Raw genomic sequence first — 23,665 nt, 5'->3', positions numbered from 1 at the left:
CAATTCTAATGGAAGTAGCAATATTTATTGCAGGTGTTAATATTTATCAAATGAGTAATTAATAATACAAAATCATTACTTGGTGATCAGTTTACTCATTCTTAAACCTGCATCAAAGTTTATTCAATAATAGGCGTTTATTGGAAGCAATATAAAGTTGCTGGTTGTTGAATTGTCGTCAAGACGACTTTAGCAGTGGTGGGATTTCCTAGAGGATATAATACAATAACCTATTTGCCTTATAATCAATTGTGTTTAATAATTGTTGTGCTTGCATGCCAACAAGGCGGAATGTACACGGATCTTATTATGTTGTTTACAATCCTATTTTGTAAGTGCCTGCATTCTAAGCAAATAAAGACCTATTCTATTCCAAAAATCTGCTGGTCATTAAATTGACAGCTTGACGGTTAGCAGTAGTGTATATCTACTGGTCATTAGATTGACAGCTTGGCAGTTGGCAGTAGCGTGTATCTACTGGTCATTAGATTGACAGCTTGGCAGTTGGCAGTAGTGTGTTTCTACTGGTCATTAAATTGACAGCCTGATTGTTGGCAGTAGTCTATATCTACTGGTCATTGAATTGACAGCTTGATGGTTGGCAGTAGTGTGTATCTACTGGTCATTAAATTGACAGCCTGATTGTTGGCAGTAGTCTATATCTACTGGGCATTGAATTGACAGCTTGATGGTTGGCAGTAGTGTATATCTACTGGTCATTAAATTGACAGCTTGGCAGTAGTCTATATCTACTGGTCATTAAATTGACAGCTTGATGGTTGGCAGTAGTGTATATCTACTGGTCATTAAATTGACAGCTTGGTAGTTGGCAGTAGTCTATATCTACTGGTCATTAAATTGACAGCTTGACAGTTGGCAGTAGTCTATATCTACTGGTCATTAAATTGACAGCTTGACAGTTGGCAGTAGTCTATATCTACTGGTCATTAAATTGACAGCTTGACAGTTGGCAGTAGTCTATATCTACTGGTCATTAAATTGACAGCTTGACAGTTGGCAGTAGTCTATATCTACTGGTCATTAAAGTGACAGCTTGACAGTTAACGGTAGTGAACGTCTACTGGTCATTCAATTGACTGTACACGCATAAATTATCTGGCGATAGTTGTCAACTACTGCAACAACTAAATAGTAAATCTTGATAATTTTTATATTTTCTGTGCCCGGTGATTTGGATCATAAAAAGCTTCCAAACTTAACTTCTCAGAGTCTAGTCAACAACTTATACCTGCTATATTGTTCTGGTACTTAACTAACTTAATTCAAGTGCTTGCAATATAGAGGATATTACAAGAACAAACTGGTGGGTTATATACTCAACGGTTCTACAAATGACAAACATGTGCTAGGTATCTAGTTAAACAAACAGCACATTGAGGGACCGTAGTGGGTTGGCCATGGATGTTGAAGAACTCGCCCAGCTATACTGGTATGTATTCACCTATGCACAACATCCAAGTCCATCAACACCTCTAGTGGGTTGCCTACCCATAATAGTGTTAATTATAACAGTTGCTCAGTCACCCTAGGTATAATTTCAATACTTTTACTTTATTTTGCTGTATTAAAGAGGTTGTTATACAACAGAGATATTCCAGAAGATACAGAACAGTAGAACAGCATACAAGCAGCAATACTAGCTGGAAAATGTGGATCAAAATTTTGGTATTCAATAGATAGAATCTTTGGTAAACATGCTAGCTCACAATTGTAATTTCAGTACTTTAGGTTGATATAAAACTCTTAGATCAAAAGAATATGGAACTAAGCATTGGAGCAATCTGTGATTTATTTGACTATGCTACTTTATCTACCCAACTGCCTCGTTGGTCTAGCTGTCGCAAGCGCGGCTGATGAGTTGGTGATTGATACACCCGTGCATCGGAAAGCACGTAAATGTCGGTCCTGCGCCTGATCTCTTTCCGGTCGTGTCGGATTGCCGTCCCATCGGGTTATGAGAGTGAAGGAACAGTGAGTGCACCTGTGTCTGCGCAAATGCTTGTGCACTATAATATGTCCTGCGCAGTTGGCTAATCCCCTTACGTGAGTACAGCCGCCGTAGCCGATAATCGGCTAGGAGGACATCATCATCATTTACCCAACTGGGCCTTCTCATCTGTGACAAAAAATCTTTTAAGGATGATACCTGGAAGGAGTTCCAATGTAGATACTTACTCTGGGAACTGTCTAATGATGATTAGCTCATGGATGATTGTTGCAATCAAGTTCTCAAAAGTTGATGATTGCGTGTGCTTTTAAAACCTTCAAGATTCAGGCTTGAATGAATTTTAATTGGTATCTTAGCCTCTTTTTTATTGATTTACATTGGTGTTTACAAATAGTTTAACAAAGTGGCCCTCATTATAATATTGTTATTTGCAAATTATGTTTTACAGTATTGCAGTACCAATAAGCAGTATAAGTACATTGAGAGTTGTGGAAGAATATGCTTCCATAGGGGCGAATAACATAACCATATATGAACGTATATGAAATAGAATCCATTTATTGATCTCAAGTTAATAAATCATCACATTAATATATTCTTGAAGTGCACACCTACTTGTAATATAAAGTTGTGTAATTTCCTCAACCCATCCCATAAGATAAGATCCATATGGGTGGTGGGATGGATATCTATTAACAAAATAATGTCTTGTGTCCATAGCGTTAGGGTTAATAATAATAATTCTTAGAACACCAATCTTAGGTTACCGTAAGACAATTGGACTCGCACGAGAGGTAAAGAACTTTATCACTATTTACATTTATCGACATTTATTACTCTTTTGTGCTAATTAAACTACACAGTTGCGTCGACATTTGGTTAATAATAACTAAAATATTATTAAGTTCCTAAGTCCTACTGCAATATATAATCTGAGTAAGTGTTCCTTAAAGTATAGGAAGTAAAATTGCCCTTAGTCACCAAATCGTTTAAAAATTTACTGGGGTGCTGTCCCTATAAAAGATAATAATATTTTTATATTCTGGTTGTCTAACTAAAACAACGTAGATAAAGTCAGCTGCAATAAAGGGTAAGCGCTTTTGAACGAAACTATAAACATACTTATGCAGCCAACTATACTTACATAAAAACAAAAAAAATATTACGTTACCTATACGCGGTCATGAAATTGGAAAAGCGTAAAATATTAAAAATGGAAGCAGCACAAAGCTGATCATCAAATTGATGAGGTCAAGTATGACATGAGAGCAGCATAGCTGCTCATGAAATTGAGATATAGAATTAGAATCCCACATTTATCTATGTGTAGACAAATGTTTTAGAAAGGTTAGCGGTTGTTTTGCAAAAGGAAAATTGCATCTACTAGAAAACTGTTTGTGAGCTGCTGTCACCTTGTTGAAAGGAAGAAGAGCATGAGTTGAGGGTCAGGGACTCTTCTATTTTATGGTGATGCAGAATGTCACAGCTTCAAAATATATAGTGCAAAGTTAGTGACACCTGTTAAAGTGCGTTCGTTGCATAATACGGTTCTAATTAGTTAAAATCTGATTCGTAATGTTACTTTACACCTTCGTTATAATCAATATGTAACCATGACACTAAAAAGCTTACCATCAAAGCATAATAATTCTTTGACTACTTAAATTTTTGAAAACCACATTAGGAAAAGCAAACAAACATTACAGAACGCAATGTCCGGTGATAATAGTGTTCTTGGATGCCTAACCGAAATATAAGTATTCCTATCGCACTATTATATGCAGTATGGTATTCATATGTTGGGTGTTGAATGCTAAGAAGCTTACAGTTTCTTGACTAGATATTGGACATACATTGATGTAGGGTATTTAAAGCCTATATCAGAATTTCAGCGAGTGTACTAGCAGAAACGTGCAAAGTACCAGCGCTGATCAATAGGGTTGAAGACCAGATTGTTTGTTACATTGCTGAGATAATGATAGGCTTTGATATTCCACTCTCAAATTAAAAACTACATATTACCAAAATTAGTTGAGTTAGCATTCTCTTGCTTACAAGGCACACAAAGTACTTAACTCGTACATAGAACTACAATTTAAACCATTAAATTGGAGACAAAGTATGTGGTCACCATTAAATGGGTGACAAAGTATGGAGTCACCATTAAATTGGAGACAAAGTATGTGGTCACCATTAAATGGGTGACAAAGTATATGGTCATCATCAAATTGGAAACAGTCCATCTAGGTCACCATTCAATTGGGACGATCTTATGTGATTACTTTCCTCGTACGGCTCGTACGGTTTTGAATGAGTGAAAAGCATTGATGAGGTACCCTAATGCCGATCTTTTACCTTGGAACAATGCATTCTGTATCAGTTTTAAGTGAAGTCGAACCAAGCAAGATGAGTGCTCATTATCTGAAGGTACAGCAATATTTGAGATTTGCTTGATTTCACATGGACTGATTGGCGGGATGTCTGCCAAATGGACGGATCATCTCTAGTGTAGATATAATACAGGGCCGGAACAGCGGCTACAAAACCTGAAGTTAAACTTGCCGGCCTGATATCACTGCTACGAATTTGTCTTGTTGAGCCTGAAGCAGATGCTGGTATGTTACCGTCTGCAAAGGGACGGATTTTTATTTATGTTTATTTCACAAGGGAAGGGATGTAGTGTCCCGCAGTATCACCGATATCTGTCGTCTCCTTAAATGGAAAGGGAAATGAAATGGAAACGGAACAAAGTAAATCAGTTTGATGGCAGTGTGATCGGTGGACTGATCTGATAGCGTGGTTTTGTTGTGCTGCAGGTGTTTGATAGATCTTTAAGAAATTACCAAAATATTTATGAGTTTGATTGTTGAACTTTTTGAAACAAGGTTAAAATCAAAACAACAAGGGAGAGATGTAGTGTATGCAGGTACATGTGCATCATTGTATAGGTTATGTCATTATTATGACGCCTCGTGCGCATACGTCACTCGGTTATAAATACCGGATCGAGCGGTGGGGAGTCAGTCGTTGTCAGACTGTCGACCTGTGTGGTGGTGCGTTGGCGAGTCGATTAACATAATAAAATGAGCGTACAATACACTGATGAAATGCTACAAGGTTGTTTCATAATGAAATAAAGGTCCAAATAAAGAAAACAGGCACAATAATCTGCAATGGCGTAGGCGTCGTGGCTTTTCCGGATCTTCCAACAACTCTAGCGTGAACCACATTTCAAGGAAATCTTACTCGTTTCGCAAAGCAGCCCGGAGTCTTTGAGTTGGTGATTGATACACCCGTGCATGGGAGGGTACGTTAATGTCGGTTTTGCGCCTGATCTCTCTCCGGTAGAGTCAGATTTCGTCCCATCGGGCTATAGTGAAGGAATAAGAAGTGCACCTATGCTTGCGCCTGCGCAAATGCTTGTGTACTATAATATGTCCTGCGCAGCTAGCTGTCCTCATTGTACGAGAACAGCCGACGTGGGGAAGAAACAGCTAATCATCGTCATCATTTTACTTTTTCTGTCTAGGCTAAGTTGCATTCTCCTAATTTCATCTAGAATACAATAAGTTAAAAGCACTTTAGAATACTTTAGTGGGTATTCCGTGGTATGGATTAAAAATACCTTTAAATTGCCAATTTGAACAAATAACGTACTTCATTTTGGGGATTAATATGTCCAGTTTAGTACTTAGTAGATCGTAGACCAGTTAATCGTAAATATTTCAAAATCTCACCGCCTAGATATTTTCGTTTCACTGTTACTTCTAATACAACCATTCCTATTAAAGCATTTAAAACAAAATTAGAAGAAATGGATGATCGACAACTTCAGGAAATCAGTTCTATGCTGAATCAAATAATCAAGAATATAAACCCTGTTACAACTACTACTACCACAGAAATAACTGCCTCAACTACCACTGAACAATCTACTGACACTACGGAAACAACTACAACACGGAGCATTGAAGATTACGGCGACCACTCAGACATACAGGGTCAAATGGTGGGCTAAAATTGCAGGTAATTATGATTGATTCTTTAAAGAAACACTTGATCGCGCGGTTGGCATACGCCTGCGCACGCTCGAATGCCGCGCCACTTGTGTGCTCTTTCCTGTTCTCTGGGTTACCATCAATATTTTTTTAATAATAACTTTTTTTCGAAAAATTAAATAAGACAGCTATATACGTTATTGGGCTTTATTTGAAGATGTAATTACTGTAAATCAATGCTATAATGTTAACCTATTAATAGAACTACACACCTTTTCAATCTATATGTAATGGACCATGTGATTAATTCGGGCATTATTTATAATGCCCGAGCATTATGAATAATGTCTAGCTTTATCGGGCCAAGTGATTAATAACTATCTTAACTTCATTATTTATCACATTGCACGGGCATTATTATATTGCTACATGACATTTGGGCAATTTGATAATAAAGCTATATTTTACGCGGTGATATTTTCCTTTGACTTTTATTAAGAGAAGATGTTAATTATGCCAAATAATGAGTCTGATTGCTTAAACTTTAGTTTATTTTGTTTTATAATAATAAGTCATTTATATAAAACAAATATATGTTGTAAAGGTGAACGGCAGATTTCGTACCGCATATTTTTGTTGTTGTTCAATTATAGAATTTGTACCAATTATTAAGGCAACTAAGCCATTTATTTTCATGTTAGTGTTGTATTTTTAGAACTCCGAATTATTTAATTATACCAATTAAAAGATTCAAGTAGTTAAACGTAATATAATCATAAACTAAACATAGTTCTGTTTTAAGAAGTTGCCATTTGTAAAATAACAGGAAATATAATTAACAATGATATAATATATAAACCATCAATGTTTTTTTTTTTTTGTATTAGCAATTATTTTATTGACAGGTAACGAAAATCTTTCAGAGTCTCTGTTCAGTTCTTTGCTGTTGATTAAGAGACGAGCTAGGTAAACATTTATTTTATTACCATAACAATGTTTATGTACCTAGCTAAAACAACCTACATGGGTGCACTGTAGAACATAACCTTAAAAAAACAAAACTGGTTATAACTTTTATTTCCCTATTTCTAAAAATCTAAGAATTTACAAAGGGCTAGTTTATCATATTACCCACCAATTAAAACAAAAAATATCCCAAAACACGAAATTTTATTAGCGGTACGAAAGTTCCATACAAGCCTGCCGTTCGCCATTTTGTTTTAAAAACTATATTTTATGTTATATTTTTAATATGACTTTCTTTAACTTTGAAATGCAAAAACTAGTGGATTTTTAAGGCAGAAGTCCTTCATAATTAATCCTGTGGCGTTCTTAGATGTTATAATAAATATAAGTGGTGGGTAGTTTAATCTTTTAGGTCAGTAAACCAGTCTGTCGCTAATCGCCGCCTTTCATTGACGCTCCATTGGCGACGAGCTAATTTGGAATCCTATTACGCGTGTTACGAGTGATTTTTAGGGTTCCGTAGCCAAAATGGCAAAAACGGAACCCTTATAGTTTCGTCATGTCCGTCTGTCCGTCTGTCCGTCTGTCCGTCTGTCACAGCCGATTTACTCGGAAACTATAAGTACTACAGTGATGAAATTTGATGGGAATATGTGTTGTATGAACCGCTACAAAAATATGACACTAAATAGTAAAAAAAAGAATTGGGGGTGGGGCCCCCCATACATGTAACTGAGGGATGAAATTTTTTTTTTCGATGTACATACCCGTGTGGGGTATCAATGGAAAGGTCTTTTAAAATGATATAAAGTTTTCTAAAAAACATTTTTCTTAAAGTGAACGGTTTTTGAGATATCAGCTCTCAAAGTCGTAAAAAGTATGTCCCCCCCCCTCTATTTTTATAACTACGGGGTATAAAATTCTAAAAAAAATAGAGGTGATGCATGCTAATTAACTATTTCAACGATTTTTAGTTTGATCAAAGTATCTCTTATAGTTTTTGAGATAGGTTGATTTAACTGTAATTTACGGAACCCTTCGTGCACGAGTCCGACTCGCACTTGGCCGGTTTTTAAGATTACAAAAATGCCGATTGGAAAAATTGAACCGTTTAACTTAAATTCCAAACAGTGGCCCGCGTATATACGTCGCGTCAACCAATACATAAAACTAAATGAAGTTGAAGATGATCTGAAGGTAGGGCTGCCATCCGTCCGGGTTTCCCCGGATTTGTCCTCGTTTTGACCCCGTCCGGGGGACGTCCGGGCGGGTTTTCAAGAAGCGTCCGGGGAAAACCCGGACACTTTTCTTGTAAGAAAGCACCTTACTGTATTTACGTATTTATCGGCATTAAGTATAATACAAAACGCTAACTTCATTCGGTGTAAGTAAAATAATAACGATAAAACGATAAAATAATAACGGACCGCCCTTCGTCGGCACACCCTCGCGAGTTCAACCACTTCGATTGGATGATGTTGGAAAACATTTCAGAAGATTCATCGTGGCCTGAAGTAGAAAAAACTGTTCTGTTTCTGAAAGAAAGAAACATTAATATAGACGACTCGAAATTATTTCAAATTGACAGACTCGTCTGTCAATTTGAAAGAAAATCTTTCAGACGAAGAGAAAAAATTGAGCGATAACCAGCTTTGGCCGATGTTTTTAAAACAAAGAATGCACATCTGTACACTGAAATTAAATAGGATTGCGGGATATTTTTTCTGCATACCCGCTTATAATACGAATGTAGAGCGAATATTTTCAATAATTAATCAGCAATGGATAAAAGAGAGAAACTCGTTAGACACAGATATAACATTTTTTTTGTAAAAAATCGGTAAAAAAAACTTTTAAGTTAAACGGTTTTACTTTATGTGCACTGAAAACTAGAAAATAAAAAAAACTGTTAAGTCCTTACCTATAAACCTACGTAGGTGGTCCCGGTCATATTAGACTAAAATAAAAACGTGGGGCCCATTACCTAACTATTGCTGTAGTACTTTCTTCTAGAGGTATAATAGGTGTGGATTGCATCGACTTACTATAATCGTAACTGGAGATTTTGACAATCAATAATCAGCCGTAGCGGCTTCACCAGCGCACGCCGAGCTCATGATCTACCAAAGTATAAAGATATGCTTTGCCATAGGTAGGATTTCAGAGGAACCACGTTTTTATTTTAGTCTAATATGACCGGGACCACCTACGTAGGTTTATAGGTAAGGACTTAACAGTTTTTTTTTTATTTTCTAGTTTTCAGTGCACATAAAGTAAAACCGTTTAACTTAAAAGTTTTTTTTACCGATTTTTTATTTTCTAGTTTTTAGTATTTAATGAAAATGCCTACCGAATATTCCTCATTCTATATATGGGTCAGCAGCTGTGAGGGAGTGCCAGACTCTTACTGACTAAAAACCGTTCTTTTTCGTCGTAGGCCTTTTATGTACCACGACCACGGTAACTCTTTAGGACAATCCCGCAGCCCAGGCAGGCCTTGGCCCTGTTGGGCCCCGTTGGGGTTGCGACAGTATTCTACTTGAGTAGCCCTTTCATTTGATACCCATATTGAGGGGGTTGTGGAAAAATATGTAATCCGCCATTTTGTACCGGCGGCCATCTTGGATTTACAATGTTATTGATATTACTATATTGTATTGTCATCGGAATTAAAGGTGTGTACCAAATTTCAGATCAATCTGACAACAGGAAGGCACTGAAATTTCAATTTCCAAATTTGACCCAAGAATGAATAAATAATAAAACAAACGGGGTGAGCTAAATAAAACCGTTTAAAAAATTGATTTGTTTTTGTAATTGTTTATTGCTAAAATTACACATTGTGTGAAATAAAAAAAAAAATGAAAATTAAAGGTTTTTTTTTTTATTATTTTCGGACCCGTCCGGGGAAAAAATGCCATTTACGTCAAATGTCCGGGTTTTTTTAAATCTTTGTCCGGGTTTGGCGAAATTCGAGATGGCAGCCCTATCTGAAGGTGTCCTTATTAATTACGGTAGTGGGCGAAGAAAAGTACGCGTTGATGTGTGATTTGTGTTCACCTGATTTCCCGGAGACGAAAAAGTATGATGAGTTAGTGGAATTAGTCAAAGGACATTTAGAACCACAACGCTCAGAAATTGCCGAACGCCATATTTTTAGATTGCGGCGACAACGTGTTGGTGAATCACTCACAGAGTATCTTCAAGCTTTAAAACATCTAGCGTCTACATGTAACTTCGGCAAGTGTCAGGCATGTTCAACGTTACAAGAGAATCTACGTGACCAATTTGTGTCGGGACTATCTAATGACGTGATGCGTTCGAGGATCTTTGCGGAGAAGAAAATTGAATATAAGGAAGCGGTGGAACTAGCTTTGGCGCTGGAGGCTGCAGAGAAACATGCGGAAGTGAGCGGCACCACGGCAGCGACGGCAGGGATGGACTCATCGGGGGCAGCGAGCGGTGAGGCGGGCGAGGGCCTGCACTACGCGCGCGGCGGCCAAGGAGGCTCGCGCGGGCACGGTCGTCTGCCACGAGGTCCTGGCGCAGGCACAGGCAGCACGGGCGCGAACACCAGCAGCGCAGGGGCAGGTGGGGACGGCGCGGAAGCCTCGGGCTCGCGCGCGCGGACCTGCTGGCGCTGTGGCAAGGCGCACATGGCTGATAGGTGCAGATTCAAAAATTACAATTGTGATGTGTGCGGCAAACGCGGGCATCTAAAAGTGATGTGCAAGCTAGTGAGTGATAAAAGTGGCCGACAAAATTATCTCAGTGAGGAGTCGGATGATGGTATGTTCAATATCGAAGTGGCGGCTCAAGGTAACAGACCATATTTTATTAAACTATCGGTGGACAACACGAATGTCTTGAGTGAGAGGGTATTAGCACACTATGAGGAGGGGCGCGACTTGGTGCTGTCGGTAGACAGTAGCGCGTATGGACTGGGTGCCGTGCTGGCGCACCGCTACGCAGATGGCAGCGAACGGCCCGTCAGCTGTGTTTCGCAAACACTCAATACATCCGAGCGCAATTATAGCCAACTTGATAAAGAGGCCTTGGCTATCTTATTTGGTGTAACAAAACATCACCAATATTTATTTGGGAGGCGATTTACACTGCGCACTGACCACCAACCGCTTAAGCATATTTTTGGGGAAAAGGGCGGCATCCCGCAGACGGCTGCTAGTTGTTTACAAAGGTGGGCAGCACGTCTGGCTGCGTATGATTTTCGTATTGAATTTGTTCGATCAGCGGACAACGGTCCGGCTGATGCTTTGTCGCGACTACCTTTATCTCAGGAGGGTCGCTTCGCTGACACTATAGAATACTTATATTTAGTGGAGGATTCACTGCCTGTTAATTGTGCCGATGTGGCTAAAGAGACGGAACGCGATAAGTTATTATGTAAGATTAAAGGTTATGTGCTTTTTGGTTGGCCATCGGCCCCGAGCTGTGAGGCGGAAAAACCGTATTTTTCTAGGAAACAGGATTTAGTGGTTAATCAGGGTTGTATAATTTATAAATATAGGATTGTAGTACCGTACGCCTTACAAAAAAATTGGTTGTCTGTAAAGTCGGTTTACTGACGATAGTTGAACGTGACAACGTCATAAGAAAATACTGATGGAATGGTTGAATTTTTCAAAAGAAAATTTTCATTTTATTTGTTTGATAGATATTTTGTATGGATGTAGAGAAGGAGGTTAATGGAAATCATAATTGAACTGATCAAGTTACATTTATTTGTACGCATAAATACAATTATGTCATTTTTTTTTAAATATATTTATTTATTTTTTCCTAAGTTCCCTAAGTAATTTCATACTGGCTCAGTGATTTAAAGAAAAAAAAAATATTGATTGATTTAATTGAGAAATGGAAATTGGGATGGAATTAGATAATCAAAAGTGTTTCTAATTTAAAATATAGGTTAAATTTTCTGGTTTGACAAGAAAAAACTACTTCGTACCTTGGTACTTTTCTTATTAACATTTTTTACCTCGAATTTAATTTATTCTTTAATTAAATGAAAAACATTTTTTATAAAAAAGAAAAATATATTTTATAAAAATTGGTGTCAATTAAATTGGCCCGAAGTGTTTCGTCGTCCTGACGTACGTCAACCGCAGCTAAGAACCAATCCCGAGTGACGGCTATGACGCGATGCGCTGCGGGCCAATCACCGCTTTACCGCCGCCCCCGCGCTCCCTTCATACCACCAAAGAGACCCAATAAATCACTTCTGCGCAGGTGAAAGTCAGGGCTCGACTTCCGTGCCGGTAACTGTACTTAACTAGCAAACGACAAGTCAGTACATGAACGCGCGATTGATTATTTAAAATGTGTAGGTAGTTATAAAAAGTAATCTCGTAATCGTGATTGTAACTACAATTTGTAGTTAGTAATCAAATTTTTTAACTACTTTTTACGATTATTTAATGTAATTTGCAGTTTTGATTACTAACTACAATATGTAGTTGTAGTTAGTAATCAGTAGTTAGATTTCATTTTGCCCAACACTGGCTATGCTCCATAATTATTTCGATCGAATAGTAAAGCAATTGATTTTTTACTCATCGTGAAATAGTTCTATTACCTATTTGTATGTCTCTACCAGACCTCGGGACTATAGAGTCCCGGATTTTTGGGAGGCGAACGTGGGGCCGAAGCCAACACGCTGAAGCCCTTTTGAGACAACTTTAATGAAATGGTGACACAAAACCGACGATTATCCCTGTATACACTATAGAAATGTACCCAAGGACAATCCCCGGTTCTGTGCTAAACTATTGCTAACTATGGATGAAAACTACTTAGGCTATTGTGATGGGATGCTAATGGACTAGGAATGGGGAAACTACGGGAACTATGGCACCTGCCGATGACAATGTATTAAATACATGTTAAAATGGCAGGTGGAGACTCGCCAACTCACTTACTGGGCCCCCGGGAATCAGTTACTGAAAAGCAACAAGAGGGCAACAGGGACATGAGCGGCTGAGAAGGGTGAGGATACCTCGGCGGACTTTAAACGCAGATCACGCGCTCCCTGTGGGTCCAGCATCACCGGCCCACTCGCCACTTACCACGAGGCACCTACCGTCCGAGCAGGCCTACTAACTAACCTTGCTCTAGCGACTCCACTCTGACCGGCCGATGAAGGCAAGCCAAGAGGCGGGAGACCTATCCCCCGTCATGCTTCACTCCGGCAAGCCGGAGATGGGGGACAGTATACTCTCCCTGGAGCACTCGGATATATAGCCCCGCGGGGTCGCTACTCCCCGTCATCCGCCTCAGATGCCCTGCGGGGCGTCTATTACCTTATTATTATAGTTTTGTTATAGCATAACCTACAATCGCTGCACTAGCGGACTGATGCTATTCATTTTAATTATGAAAGCACGAATATTCGACAATATATCACTGAACATATATTTAATATCGAAAGAATCATTACCTTTATCGTCGCAATTATCGTTGCTATAAACAATTTACACCACATTCACTTTTCACTGCACTTCATACTTGACGAAAATATGTAAATATATTATTGAATAGCAGCTGTTTACGCGGACGCATCGCTCACTCAAGTGGGAGAGAGACAGATGTCGAACGCTGCCGAACGCGTAGGCCGATTGTGCGATGGAACGCCTCAGAGCGAGGTAACGCCTCAGAGCGAGGTAACGCCTCAGAGCGAGGTAACGCCGCATGAGTCATGTTTTTTCGTGCGTGCAGCCGGCTCCATCGATTTATAAGACGTTGTCACGTCAAAAAAATATTACAAGAAATCCATGAAGGCCATCTAGACATAAACAAAATGAAAAGCTTGGCACGGAATTATATTTATTGGGCTAGTTTGGATAGGGATATAGAGGAGGTGTGTAGGTTGTGCACGGCGTGTCGTATGGTGCGAGACGCGCCACCGCGTGCGCAGCTTCACCCGTAGGAGTTTCCATTGCTCCCGTGGCAGCGCGTACATGCGGACTTTGGTGATTGTGGTGGAGTGCGGTATTTGATAATAGTAGACGCGCATTCCAAATGGATTGAGGCTGTTCCAATGCGTAGTACGAATGCAATATCTACCATTCAAGTCTTTAGAAGTATTTTTGCACGGTTCGGTTTGCCAGCACAGCTCGTGACTGATAATGGACCACCTTTCTCGTCTCAAGAATTTAAACAATATTGTGAAAATAATTGTATTAAACACACAACTTCGGCTCCGTATAGACCCCAGGGAAACGGCGCGGCCGAAAACGCGGTTAAAACTGTAAAAAAAGCTATAAAACGAGCACTTTATGAAAACGAAGACGTCAACGCCGCGCTGTCAAAATTTCTTTTCCAATATAGGAATTGCGAGCACGCCACAACGGGAGTGTCTCCGGCAGTGGCATTACAAGGCCGGAGGCTGCGTAGTCGGCTGGACGTACTACGACCGGATGTCGCGGCCGTGGTGCGGGCCAAGCAGGAACGGCAGGTGGCACGTAATGCCGGTACTGACAGACATTTTAACGTAGGCGATGCAGTGCTAGCTCGCAATTATTCAGCAAGGGGGGAAAAGTGGACGGAAGCAACGGTAGTAAAAAAGACGGGTCCAGTATCATATACAGTAGATATTGGTAAGGGTTTAGAATGGCGTCGTCACGCCGACCAGATAATTCCTAAAAATAGATACTCATTATCGCGAATGAGTGTATCGGGCGTAGAACAGGAACCGCATCCCCAGAAAGTAGTAGAGATGGGAGCCGAAGGTGATGTGTTTGAAGATGCATCCAGCGGTGACGGGGAAGCGGGGGAGGCACCGGTTGTAACGGGGCAGGAACCCACCCCGCAGACGCAGTCACCGCCCGGGGCCGCGCCGGTGTCGCCCGAGCCTAACTTAGCGCCATCGCCGGCACCGCCTGGTGCGTCTGCTCGAGCAGTGCGAGCGTACCACAGAGGCAAACGAAGTGGCCGGTCATTGTTAAATTAATTTATTTAAGTGGTTTGAAAATTTATTATGTATTCGAAAACTTAGTGAGGGAGAAGTGTGGCGTTCTAAGATGTTATAATAAATATAAGTGGTGGGTAGTTTAATCTTTTAGGTCAATAAACCAGTCTGTCGCTAATCGCCGCCTTTCATTGACGCTCCAAATCCAAATCATCATCATCCTCCGAGCCTTTTTCCCAACTATGTTGGGGTCGGCTTCCCGTCTAACTGGATTCAGCTGAGTACCAGTGCTTTACAAGAAGCGACTGCCTATCTGTCCTCCTCAACTCAGTTACCCGGGCAACCCAATACCCCTTGGTTAGACTGGCGTCAGACTTACTGGCTTCTGAATACCCGTAACGACTGCCAAGGATGTTCAATGACAGCCGGGACCTACAGTTTAACGTGCCATCCGAAACACAGTCAATGGTGTCTAAGATATACTTAGAAAGTACATACAAACTTAGAAAAGTTGCATTGGTACTTGCCTGACCTGGAATCGAACCCGCGCCCTCATACTTGATGGTCCTTTACTCACTAGGCCACTACGACCACCAATCCAAATCATGGGGCTGATTATTTAAGTGGTTTATTTAATATTTAGTTTATTTTAAGTTTAATGGCAATAACAATAAAGAAAATGAAATTAAATATGTTTGTATTACTTTGCTCAAAAGGTCACGGGCAATATGTATAGTGCCCGGTCAATTTGATTATTTGAAAAATTATTATCAAATTGCCCTCTCATATTGGGCATTTTTCATAACATATACATATAATAAATCTGTAGAAAAGTAATTTTTGTACATTGAAGAAATTGACAAAAAATAGCCAGCATGTTAAAGGATAACTAACAGAACCCATTTCCATCATTTTTGACATTTTTGTCTGTTTGTCTGTTTGTTTGTGCACGATTCACGTAAAATCTACGAATTAAATACAGACAATGCTTATATACAAAACTTGGGGTATTACTTAGTTTTTGTTTCATCGAAATCGATTCACTCTATCAAAAGATATGATTAATTTAGTGAATTCAAGATGTAAAATATTACGACACGCAATCTGTTTGTCAAAACTGTAAATTATTTTTTGAACATTATGTCAAAAATGATGACTTTAGTGGAACAATTAATTATCATTTAAAGTTATAGATGGAGTTCATATCAGGATTTTTTCATAAACATAGTTTAGCTTATCTTCCACTAATGTGGTGGCCTTAAAACTAATTACTTTGAGTGAGTAGTATTAAGTAGACCTTAATTATTTTTTCATCCCACCATCTCGGAAAGAGTAGTTTTACCCTTTGATATCTGAGCGCAAAAGTCGTTTTTATCCTCTAGAGCGGCAAAGTGATTTGAATTTAGAACATCGTGTGCAATACTCCATTTGCGACAATCTTGATAAGACTTTTCAAACAAATACATATTAAATAAATAAAATACTGCTTAAAATGATTATTTAATTAATTAAGTATTTTTTATTATTGTTTTTGACGTGACAACGTCTTATAAATCGATGGAGCCGGCTGCACGCACGAAAAAACATGACTCATGCGGCGTTACCTCGCTCTGAGGCGTTACCTCGCTCTGAGGCGTTACCTCGCTCTGAGGCGTTACCTCGCTCTGAGGCGTTCCATCGCACAATCGGCCTACGCGTTCGGCAGCGTTCGACATCTGTCTCTCTCCCACTTGAGTGAGCGATGCGTCCGCGTAAACAGCTGCTATTCAATAATATATTTACATATTTTCGTCAAGTATGAAGTGCAGTGAAAAGTGAATGTGGTGTAAATTGTTTATAGCAACGATAATTGCGACGATAAAGGTAATGATTCTTTCGATATTAAATATATGTTCAGTGATATATTGTCGAATATTCGTGCTTTCATAATTAAAATGAATAGCATCAGTCCGCTAGTGCAGCGATTGTAGGTTATGCTATAACAAAACTATAATAATAAGGTAATAGACGCCCCGCAGGGCATCTGAGGCGGATGACGGGGAGTAGCGACCCCGCGGGGCTATATATCCGAGTGCTCCAGGGAGAGTATACTGTCCCCCATCTCCGGCTTGCCGGAGTGAAGCATGACGGGGGATAGGTCTCCCGCCTCTTGGCTTGCCTTCATCGGCCGGTCAGAGTGGAGTCGCTAGAGCAAGGTTAGTTAGTAGGCCTGCTCGGACGGTAGGTGCCTCGTGGTAAGTGGCGAGTGGGCCGGTGATGCTGGACCCACAGGGAGCGCGTGATCTGCGTTTAAAGTCCGCCGAGGTATCCTCACCCTTCTCAGCCGCTCATGTCCCTGTTGCCCTCTTGTTGCTTTTCAGTGACTGATTCCCGGGGGCCCAGTAAGTGAGTTGGCGAGTCTCCACCTGCCATTTTAACATGTATTTAATACATTGTCATCGGCAGGTGCCATAGTTCCCGTAGTTTCCCCATTCCTAGTCCATTAGCATCCCATCACAATAGCCTAAGTAGTTTTCATCCATAGTTAGCAATAGTTTAGCACAGAACCGGGGATTGTCCTTGGGTACATTTCTATAGTGTATACAGGGATAATCGTCGGTTTTGTGTCACCATTTCATTAAAGTTGTCTCAAAAGGGCTTCAGCGTGTTGGCTTCGGCCCCACGTTCGCCTCCCAAAAATCCGGGACTCTATAGTCCCGAGGTCTGGTAGAGACATACAAATAGGTAATAGAACTATTTCACGATGAGTAAAAAATCAATTGCTTTACTATTCGATCGAAATAATTATGGAGCATAGCCAGTGTTGGGCAAAATGAAATCTAACTACTGATTACTAACTACAACTACATATTGTAGTTAGTAATCAAAACTGCAAATTACATTAAATAATCGTAAAAAGTAGTTAAAAAATTTGATTACTAACTACAAATTGTAGTTGCAATCACGATTACGAGATTACTTTTTATAACTACCTACACATTTTAAATAATCAATCGCGCGTTCATGTACTGACTTGTCGTTTGCTAGTTAAGTACAGTTACCGGCACGGAAGTCGAGCCCTGACTTTCACCTGCGCAGAAGTGATTTATTGGGTCTCTTTGGTGGTATGAAGGGAGCGCGGGGGCGGCGGTAAAGCGGTGATTGGCCCGCAGCGCATCGCGTCATAGCCGTCACTCGGGATTGGTTCTTAGCTGCGGTTGACGTACGTCAGGACGACGAAACACTTCGGGCCAATTTAATTGACACCAATTTTTATAAAATATATTTTTCTTTTTTATAAAAAATGTTTTTCATTTAATTAAAGAATAAATTAAATTCGAGGTAAAAAATGTTAATAAGAAAAGTACCAAGGTACGAAGTAGTTTTTTCTTGTCAAACCAGAAAATTTAACCTATATTTTAAATTAGAAACACTTTTGATTATCTAATTCCATCCCAATTTCCATTTCTCAATTAAATCAATCAATATTTTTTTTTTTCTTTAAATCACTGAGCCAGTATGAAATTACTTAGGGAACTTAGGAAAAAATAAATAAATATATTTAAAAAAAAAATGACATAATTGTATTTATGCGTACAAATAAATGTAACTTGATCAGTTCAATTATGATTTCCATTAACCTCCTTCTCTACATCCATACAAAATATCTATCAAACAAATAAAATGAATTTGAAAAATGCAACCATTCCATCAGTATTTTCTTATGACGTTGTCACGTTCAACTATCGTCAGTAAACCGACTTTACAGACAACCAATTTTTTACACAGATTTTTAACGTCGTTTCATTTTTAAAGTGAGTTCAAATATGTTAACTTTAATAGGTACATCTTTTTAATTTTATACTCGTATGTGCGCGCCATTTTGTTTTTTTGCATTTAGTAATTTCCTCGATGAGGTGGGATGAAAAGTTACGTGTTGCACTCGAGTGCAAAGATTTTTCACCTTGTGCTCTTTTGATTCCCTCGCTATCGCTCAGGATTCTAATTATTGAAACACTCGCTACGCTCGTGTTTCAATTTTAGAATCCTTCGCTTGCTCGGTCATCAAAATTGAGCCCGCGGTTAAAAAGCAACTTTGCACTCTTGTATAACAAATAACTATTTCTGATGCAAAATATGTAAACTTAATGCTAGAAGAAAGGAGGATCTATCTCTCGCAAGCGCTGCTAAGCGTGAGGCAGGTAATGTAGGCTTCTGTAGCTTTAAAAACAAGCCCAGATACAAAGTGCAGATAAGAAATGGGAGCTTTCTCGATTTAATTCCATACACAAGTAAAACGTACAAATTACGCGTCGCATACCAGAGACATGCTTACTTACAACTTCTGATCGCAAATACACTGTTCACGATTACGAACAGTCTCAGTAAGACCCGAGCCAAGTCTAAAAAAACACCTTTTATATTAAACTACGTTTGATGTCATTCAATTACAAAGACAGAATTGTTCTCTGTTGCAAATCCTATCCACCTATATCCTATCCTAATCCAGCATGCATTGCAGGTGTGCATTGCACAAAAACCAATGGTATCCTATTCGAGAAGTCAAAAGAGTCGGCCTGCCAACGTCAGCTTTTGCGCTAAGCAAGTGTTCTTAATAGTACCATCAGAATTACATTCATCGTTGAATGAGGTGAATACATTTTCAGAAACCACAATAACAGTAGGAGCCAAAGCGTATGATCGCTTCATAGAGCTCTGATTGGCCCCAGGTGAACTTATGCAAACATTTCGGTGAAGTCCCGCCTTACCATAGTGAGTGAGTGCACAGAAAATCCCCGTCATACAAGTGTTTCCCCCCAGTAGTGAAACTATCCTACCCTATGCGCCTGCTGATGATGATGACTCATTTTATCATCCATCCAGCTATTCCCCAGCTATGTTGGTGTTGGCTTCCAGTCACCGAATCTGTTTGAGTACCAATATTTTGCTTGGAGCGACTACCTATCTACCTATTTTCAATCCATTCAACTACACAAGACGATATCCATGGTAAGACTGACAGACTTTCTGGCTTCTGATTAGTCGCAGCAGCTGCAGAAAATGTACAAATGACAGCTTTGTCAGACTCAAAGCATATGTACATAGATTATAGCTGTTTCCTGTGAAAATTACTTACGCACCATACGTAATAATTTTTCAAATTGGCTGACTAGATCCAGAGATATCCACAACGTCACAAACTTTACTTCTTTTGTTTAGATAAATGGTCACATCCACAACACAACCTTGATCAATGAATCTATGCGACTGCTAAGTGGTAATCCTAATTATACTGTCACGTGAAAGAATGCACCTACGGGATAAGTAGTATTTTGACGATTCTAATATTGCCCACGCAGACGAAGTTGCGGGCAATAGCTAGTATATTATAAATCTGCATATTTACAATAATAAAAAAGGTTACTTTTACTTATTTGCTGCACCGACACAACTCGCCGTACTGGGAAGATGGGAAGAGCAAGTGCATCGACGCCATTGCGTGCCACGCCACACTAAAGACCTTCCCACCTTCCAAGCATTATAGACATCCCATCTGGTCTCTTGGCATGGTCACGTGCTAAGCCTTTGGGTTTTCAAACGCCTGGCACTCCGGCGGTGACACTCTTGTCACTTGTCACGACGGATAAAGTCATTAATACTAGCGTGCCGTGTCATGCGACCTGCACTCTTGCTGCAAGAAAAACCATGGTGACATAGATTACGTTAGTTAAATCGAACTTTACATGTGTAGCGGCTGCCACTGTGAACATTAGCACGAGTAGCTGCTAAACGTACTGCCATGAAGTTGGATTGCCATAATGACGTCACAAGCGTGAAGACCATCGTTATTAGTCACCTGTTGTTTTTTATAATATACATTTTTAATTTAAGAGTTTTTCGCATTGTATAACGAAATTATTTATTATGCAAAAAAAATACATATACATATACATATGTAGCATATTATACAACCGTTTTTTCAAATAATCAGGCAACAGTCGTTATATACTTCTCTTATGAAATAGCAGTATGAACAGCTGGATAGGTACTTATAAAACTTTGTCTATTTCATCATCATCATCTGCTTCGTCTTTTCCCAACTATGTTGGGGTCGGCTTCCAGTCGAACTGGACGTAGCTGAGTATGTGTTTTTATATGAAGCAACTATCTGTCACACCTCCTAAACCCAGGCAGCCCGGGAGCCCTTGGTAGATAAGACTGCTTGTCCGAATTTTTGGTTTCTCGGATGGTTAGTGAGAAACTAATTATAGCCAGGTTCCAAAGTGAAGACGTATGTATATCAAGATGGTGGTCAATCAACAGATCGTGGCTGATCCTTGGCCACGAGCTCTTCACAAAGCAACCATTAATGATGACGTATTCAAAAGGCTCCCATTATCCTGTACCTACTGTAGTCCATTATCCCTCAATAGCAACGACCGATACCGATAATCGATAGACTACCGATACAATCGAGATTTCAATCGATTCTGCTGTAATTGACATAATAATAGTGCTCAGCTCGACATGTTTATATCTTTCGATTTATCTGTTTGCTGGTTAATATAAATGTGGGCAGAATTGGCGATGATATGTGGACTGAAAGTTAAAAGAAATGTGGTCATGGGATGGTATCTATTAAGAATTAAATGTATGTCGTTCAGTAGATTGGGTTCTGTACATATATTATGTGTTCAAAACGAAACGATGGTCTTTGAGATAGCTACCATGTTTTATTAGATAGGTCATAATTAAGTAGTTTGTAATAGTAACGCAAAACCAAGGTCACTGGAATTATAATAAAGCTGGAGAGTTTGAACATTGTTCCGGAAGCTGTGTTGACTTTTTTTATTATCTTTTATCTTTGTCAAAAACTGTCCAAATCGCGTCCTGATGTGGGAACCGGGCATCAATCAGTCACGTTACCGCCAAACTAAGTATAAAACTTTATAGATGTGAATCACATCATGTGATAGGCGACTACAAAGTAGAATAGAAATAATGCCTTTCAAGGTCACACCACCCCTATCAACGGCGTGGAATGAACTTCAAGGTCAAGTTCCCTGTCATTTGGAGAGTCCATTACAAATCTAAGGGAGGGTCGATGAATGAGGGGTTGTATAAATTACTGTGTAATGATTTCAAGACCTAATTTGTAAAAAAAACGGTACACTTCAAAAAAGTACGATATGTCGGTAAAAAGACTCATGCATCGGCCGGGAATCGAACCCGGGCCGCCCGCGTGGCAGGCGAGCATTCTACCACTGAACCACCGATGCTGCTATTGTTGTGGTGAAAATAGTGATTTGTGTTATTTGCTAACAAATTTTGGTCCTAAGTTCTTTTGCAGTATTGATACAAGTGTTTTCTTTCGGTAATAAAAAACAGCATAACTACATACCTATAACGAAATTATTTTCCTCACTGAGTGGGTATAACACAATATTCATCAGCATTCCTTCGGTTATGTGAGCACAAGTTGTCGTATAGATATGTATTAGCTAGAACATTAGTCTTAATAGCTGACGATTATGTGCCATAAAGAATTTACATTTGCCAAGCTAGACTATTATAACTAAAGGCAATTTGTGACAGGTTCAAACAAGGAACCATTCGTTTTCTTACTGATGGTAGCTTTTTGATGTCTATATCTATGGCATCAGTCGCTGGGTTGTTCACAAATTGCATAAAACTCCTCCTTCTAATAATTTAAGGAGGAGCAAGAAACTACCCAGACGAAATATTTTCAAGTACCTAAACAGAGGCGTGGATGCATCTCCTACAAAAATAATGTTTGATACTGTCATAAGCTGAGAAGCACTGGTTGCGGGTTGCTGTAGATCGAGCAAAGTGGCGAACCTTGGGGGAATCCTTTTCCAGCACAATGGACGTCTGTCAGCAGAAACGACGACTGTCATAAGCTGATAGGAACTGAAACTGTGCGTACAAACCTCTCGTCCATTTCATTGCATCCTCTTGTCTTCCAGAAGATACTCACGTAGAAAATGTCTAATTAAGTTGTTGTTTTACCTGCAACAATAACACAAAAAGTGTATGTAACAAGACAATGAACGTGATTAATAACAACAATTACAAAAAACCTGTTTGAAGATGCATCATGGATTGGCTAATCAATGATATCATGGTCATGTCTTTAAATGCATGGTAAGTACCTACCACAAATACTTAATAGTAAAGAGTGTTAAAGAAAATAGGTACAGAGATTATTAAAAATTATCATAAAAGTCGATGGCAACATATGCCTCTGGACCTAACTACATTCAGCGTGCAACATAACCCTTAGCATATTATATCTTTTCTATGCTTTAATGTCTTGAATTAGCTTATAATTATAACTACAGTAATCGAAATGTAAATTTCGATTTTTTATTAGCTTAAAATAAATTTCAAAGTCCATGTACGATCAAGAATTATGGAGTAGGGGTGGTCCCATCAAGATACTTCTAGTGTAGGTACGGTATTCTATTGTGACAATACCTTGACATAACCAGCAAAAAATCTAAAATGAGGTTCGACTTGAAGAAGTTTGAAACTATTCTTACATTCTAAACTTGAAACCGAAACTCCCAACGACGTAGTACATCCGCATATTTTTATTACGGAGGTAAAAATATAAAATGGAAGCTGAAATAACGGTAATATTTTCTGAGGGAAACTGGGTCGCGAAGTGAAAACCCTCGAGGTACGAGAGGGATTAAATAAGGCTTAGGGTTGCCACCGCATATCTTTAGGCTTTAAAGATTTGCAGGGTTAAAAATACATTAGGGTAAGCGGTTGGTTGCTGCTTTCAGTGTTCACAAAAAA

General features: G+C 39.3%; 1 protein-coding gene, 1 non-coding gene and 1 pseudogene across 2 annotated transcripts; 2 read left to right on the top strand and 1 right to left on the bottom strand.

Annotated features, from left to right (window-relative positions):
• Positions 1–8,019: 8,019 nt before the first annotated feature.
• LOC124631056 lies at positions 8,020–10,597 on the top strand (annotated as a pseudogene).
• Positions 10,598–13,990: 3,393 nt separating this feature from the next.
• LOC124630899 (uncharacterized protein K02A2.6-like) lies at positions 13,991–14,902 on the top strand. Its single transcript, XM_047164941.1, has one exon. It carries the CDS (start codon positions 13,991–13,993, stop codon positions 14,900–14,902), a length of 912 nt encoding a protein of 303 aa, XP_047020897.1.
• Positions 14,903–22,048: 7,146 nt separating this feature from the next.
• On the bottom strand, positions 22,049–22,119 carry Trnag-gcc. The gene has a single exon. It is a non-coding gene; the product is annotated as a tRNA-Gly (tRNA).
• Between the last annotated feature and the right edge of the window lie 1,546 nt (positions 22,120–23,665).

This window comes from Helicoverpa zea, chromosome 6 (genome assembly GCF_022581195.2).
Source record: "Helicoverpa zea isolate HzStark_Cry1AcR chromosome 6, ilHelZeax1.1, whole genome shotgun sequence".
Classification (NCBI taxonomy): Eukaryota; Metazoa; Arthropoda; class Insecta; order Lepidoptera; family Noctuidae; genus Helicoverpa; species Helicoverpa zea.
This window is presented reverse-complemented; position numbering and strand designations above follow the sequence as displayed.

What these genes read in the sequence shown, in the direction of transcription:
- LOC124630899 (XM_047164941.1), top strand. Translation starts at nt 13,991, where the DNA reads ATGCGTAGTACGAATGCAATATCTACCATTCAAGTCTTTAGAAGTATT.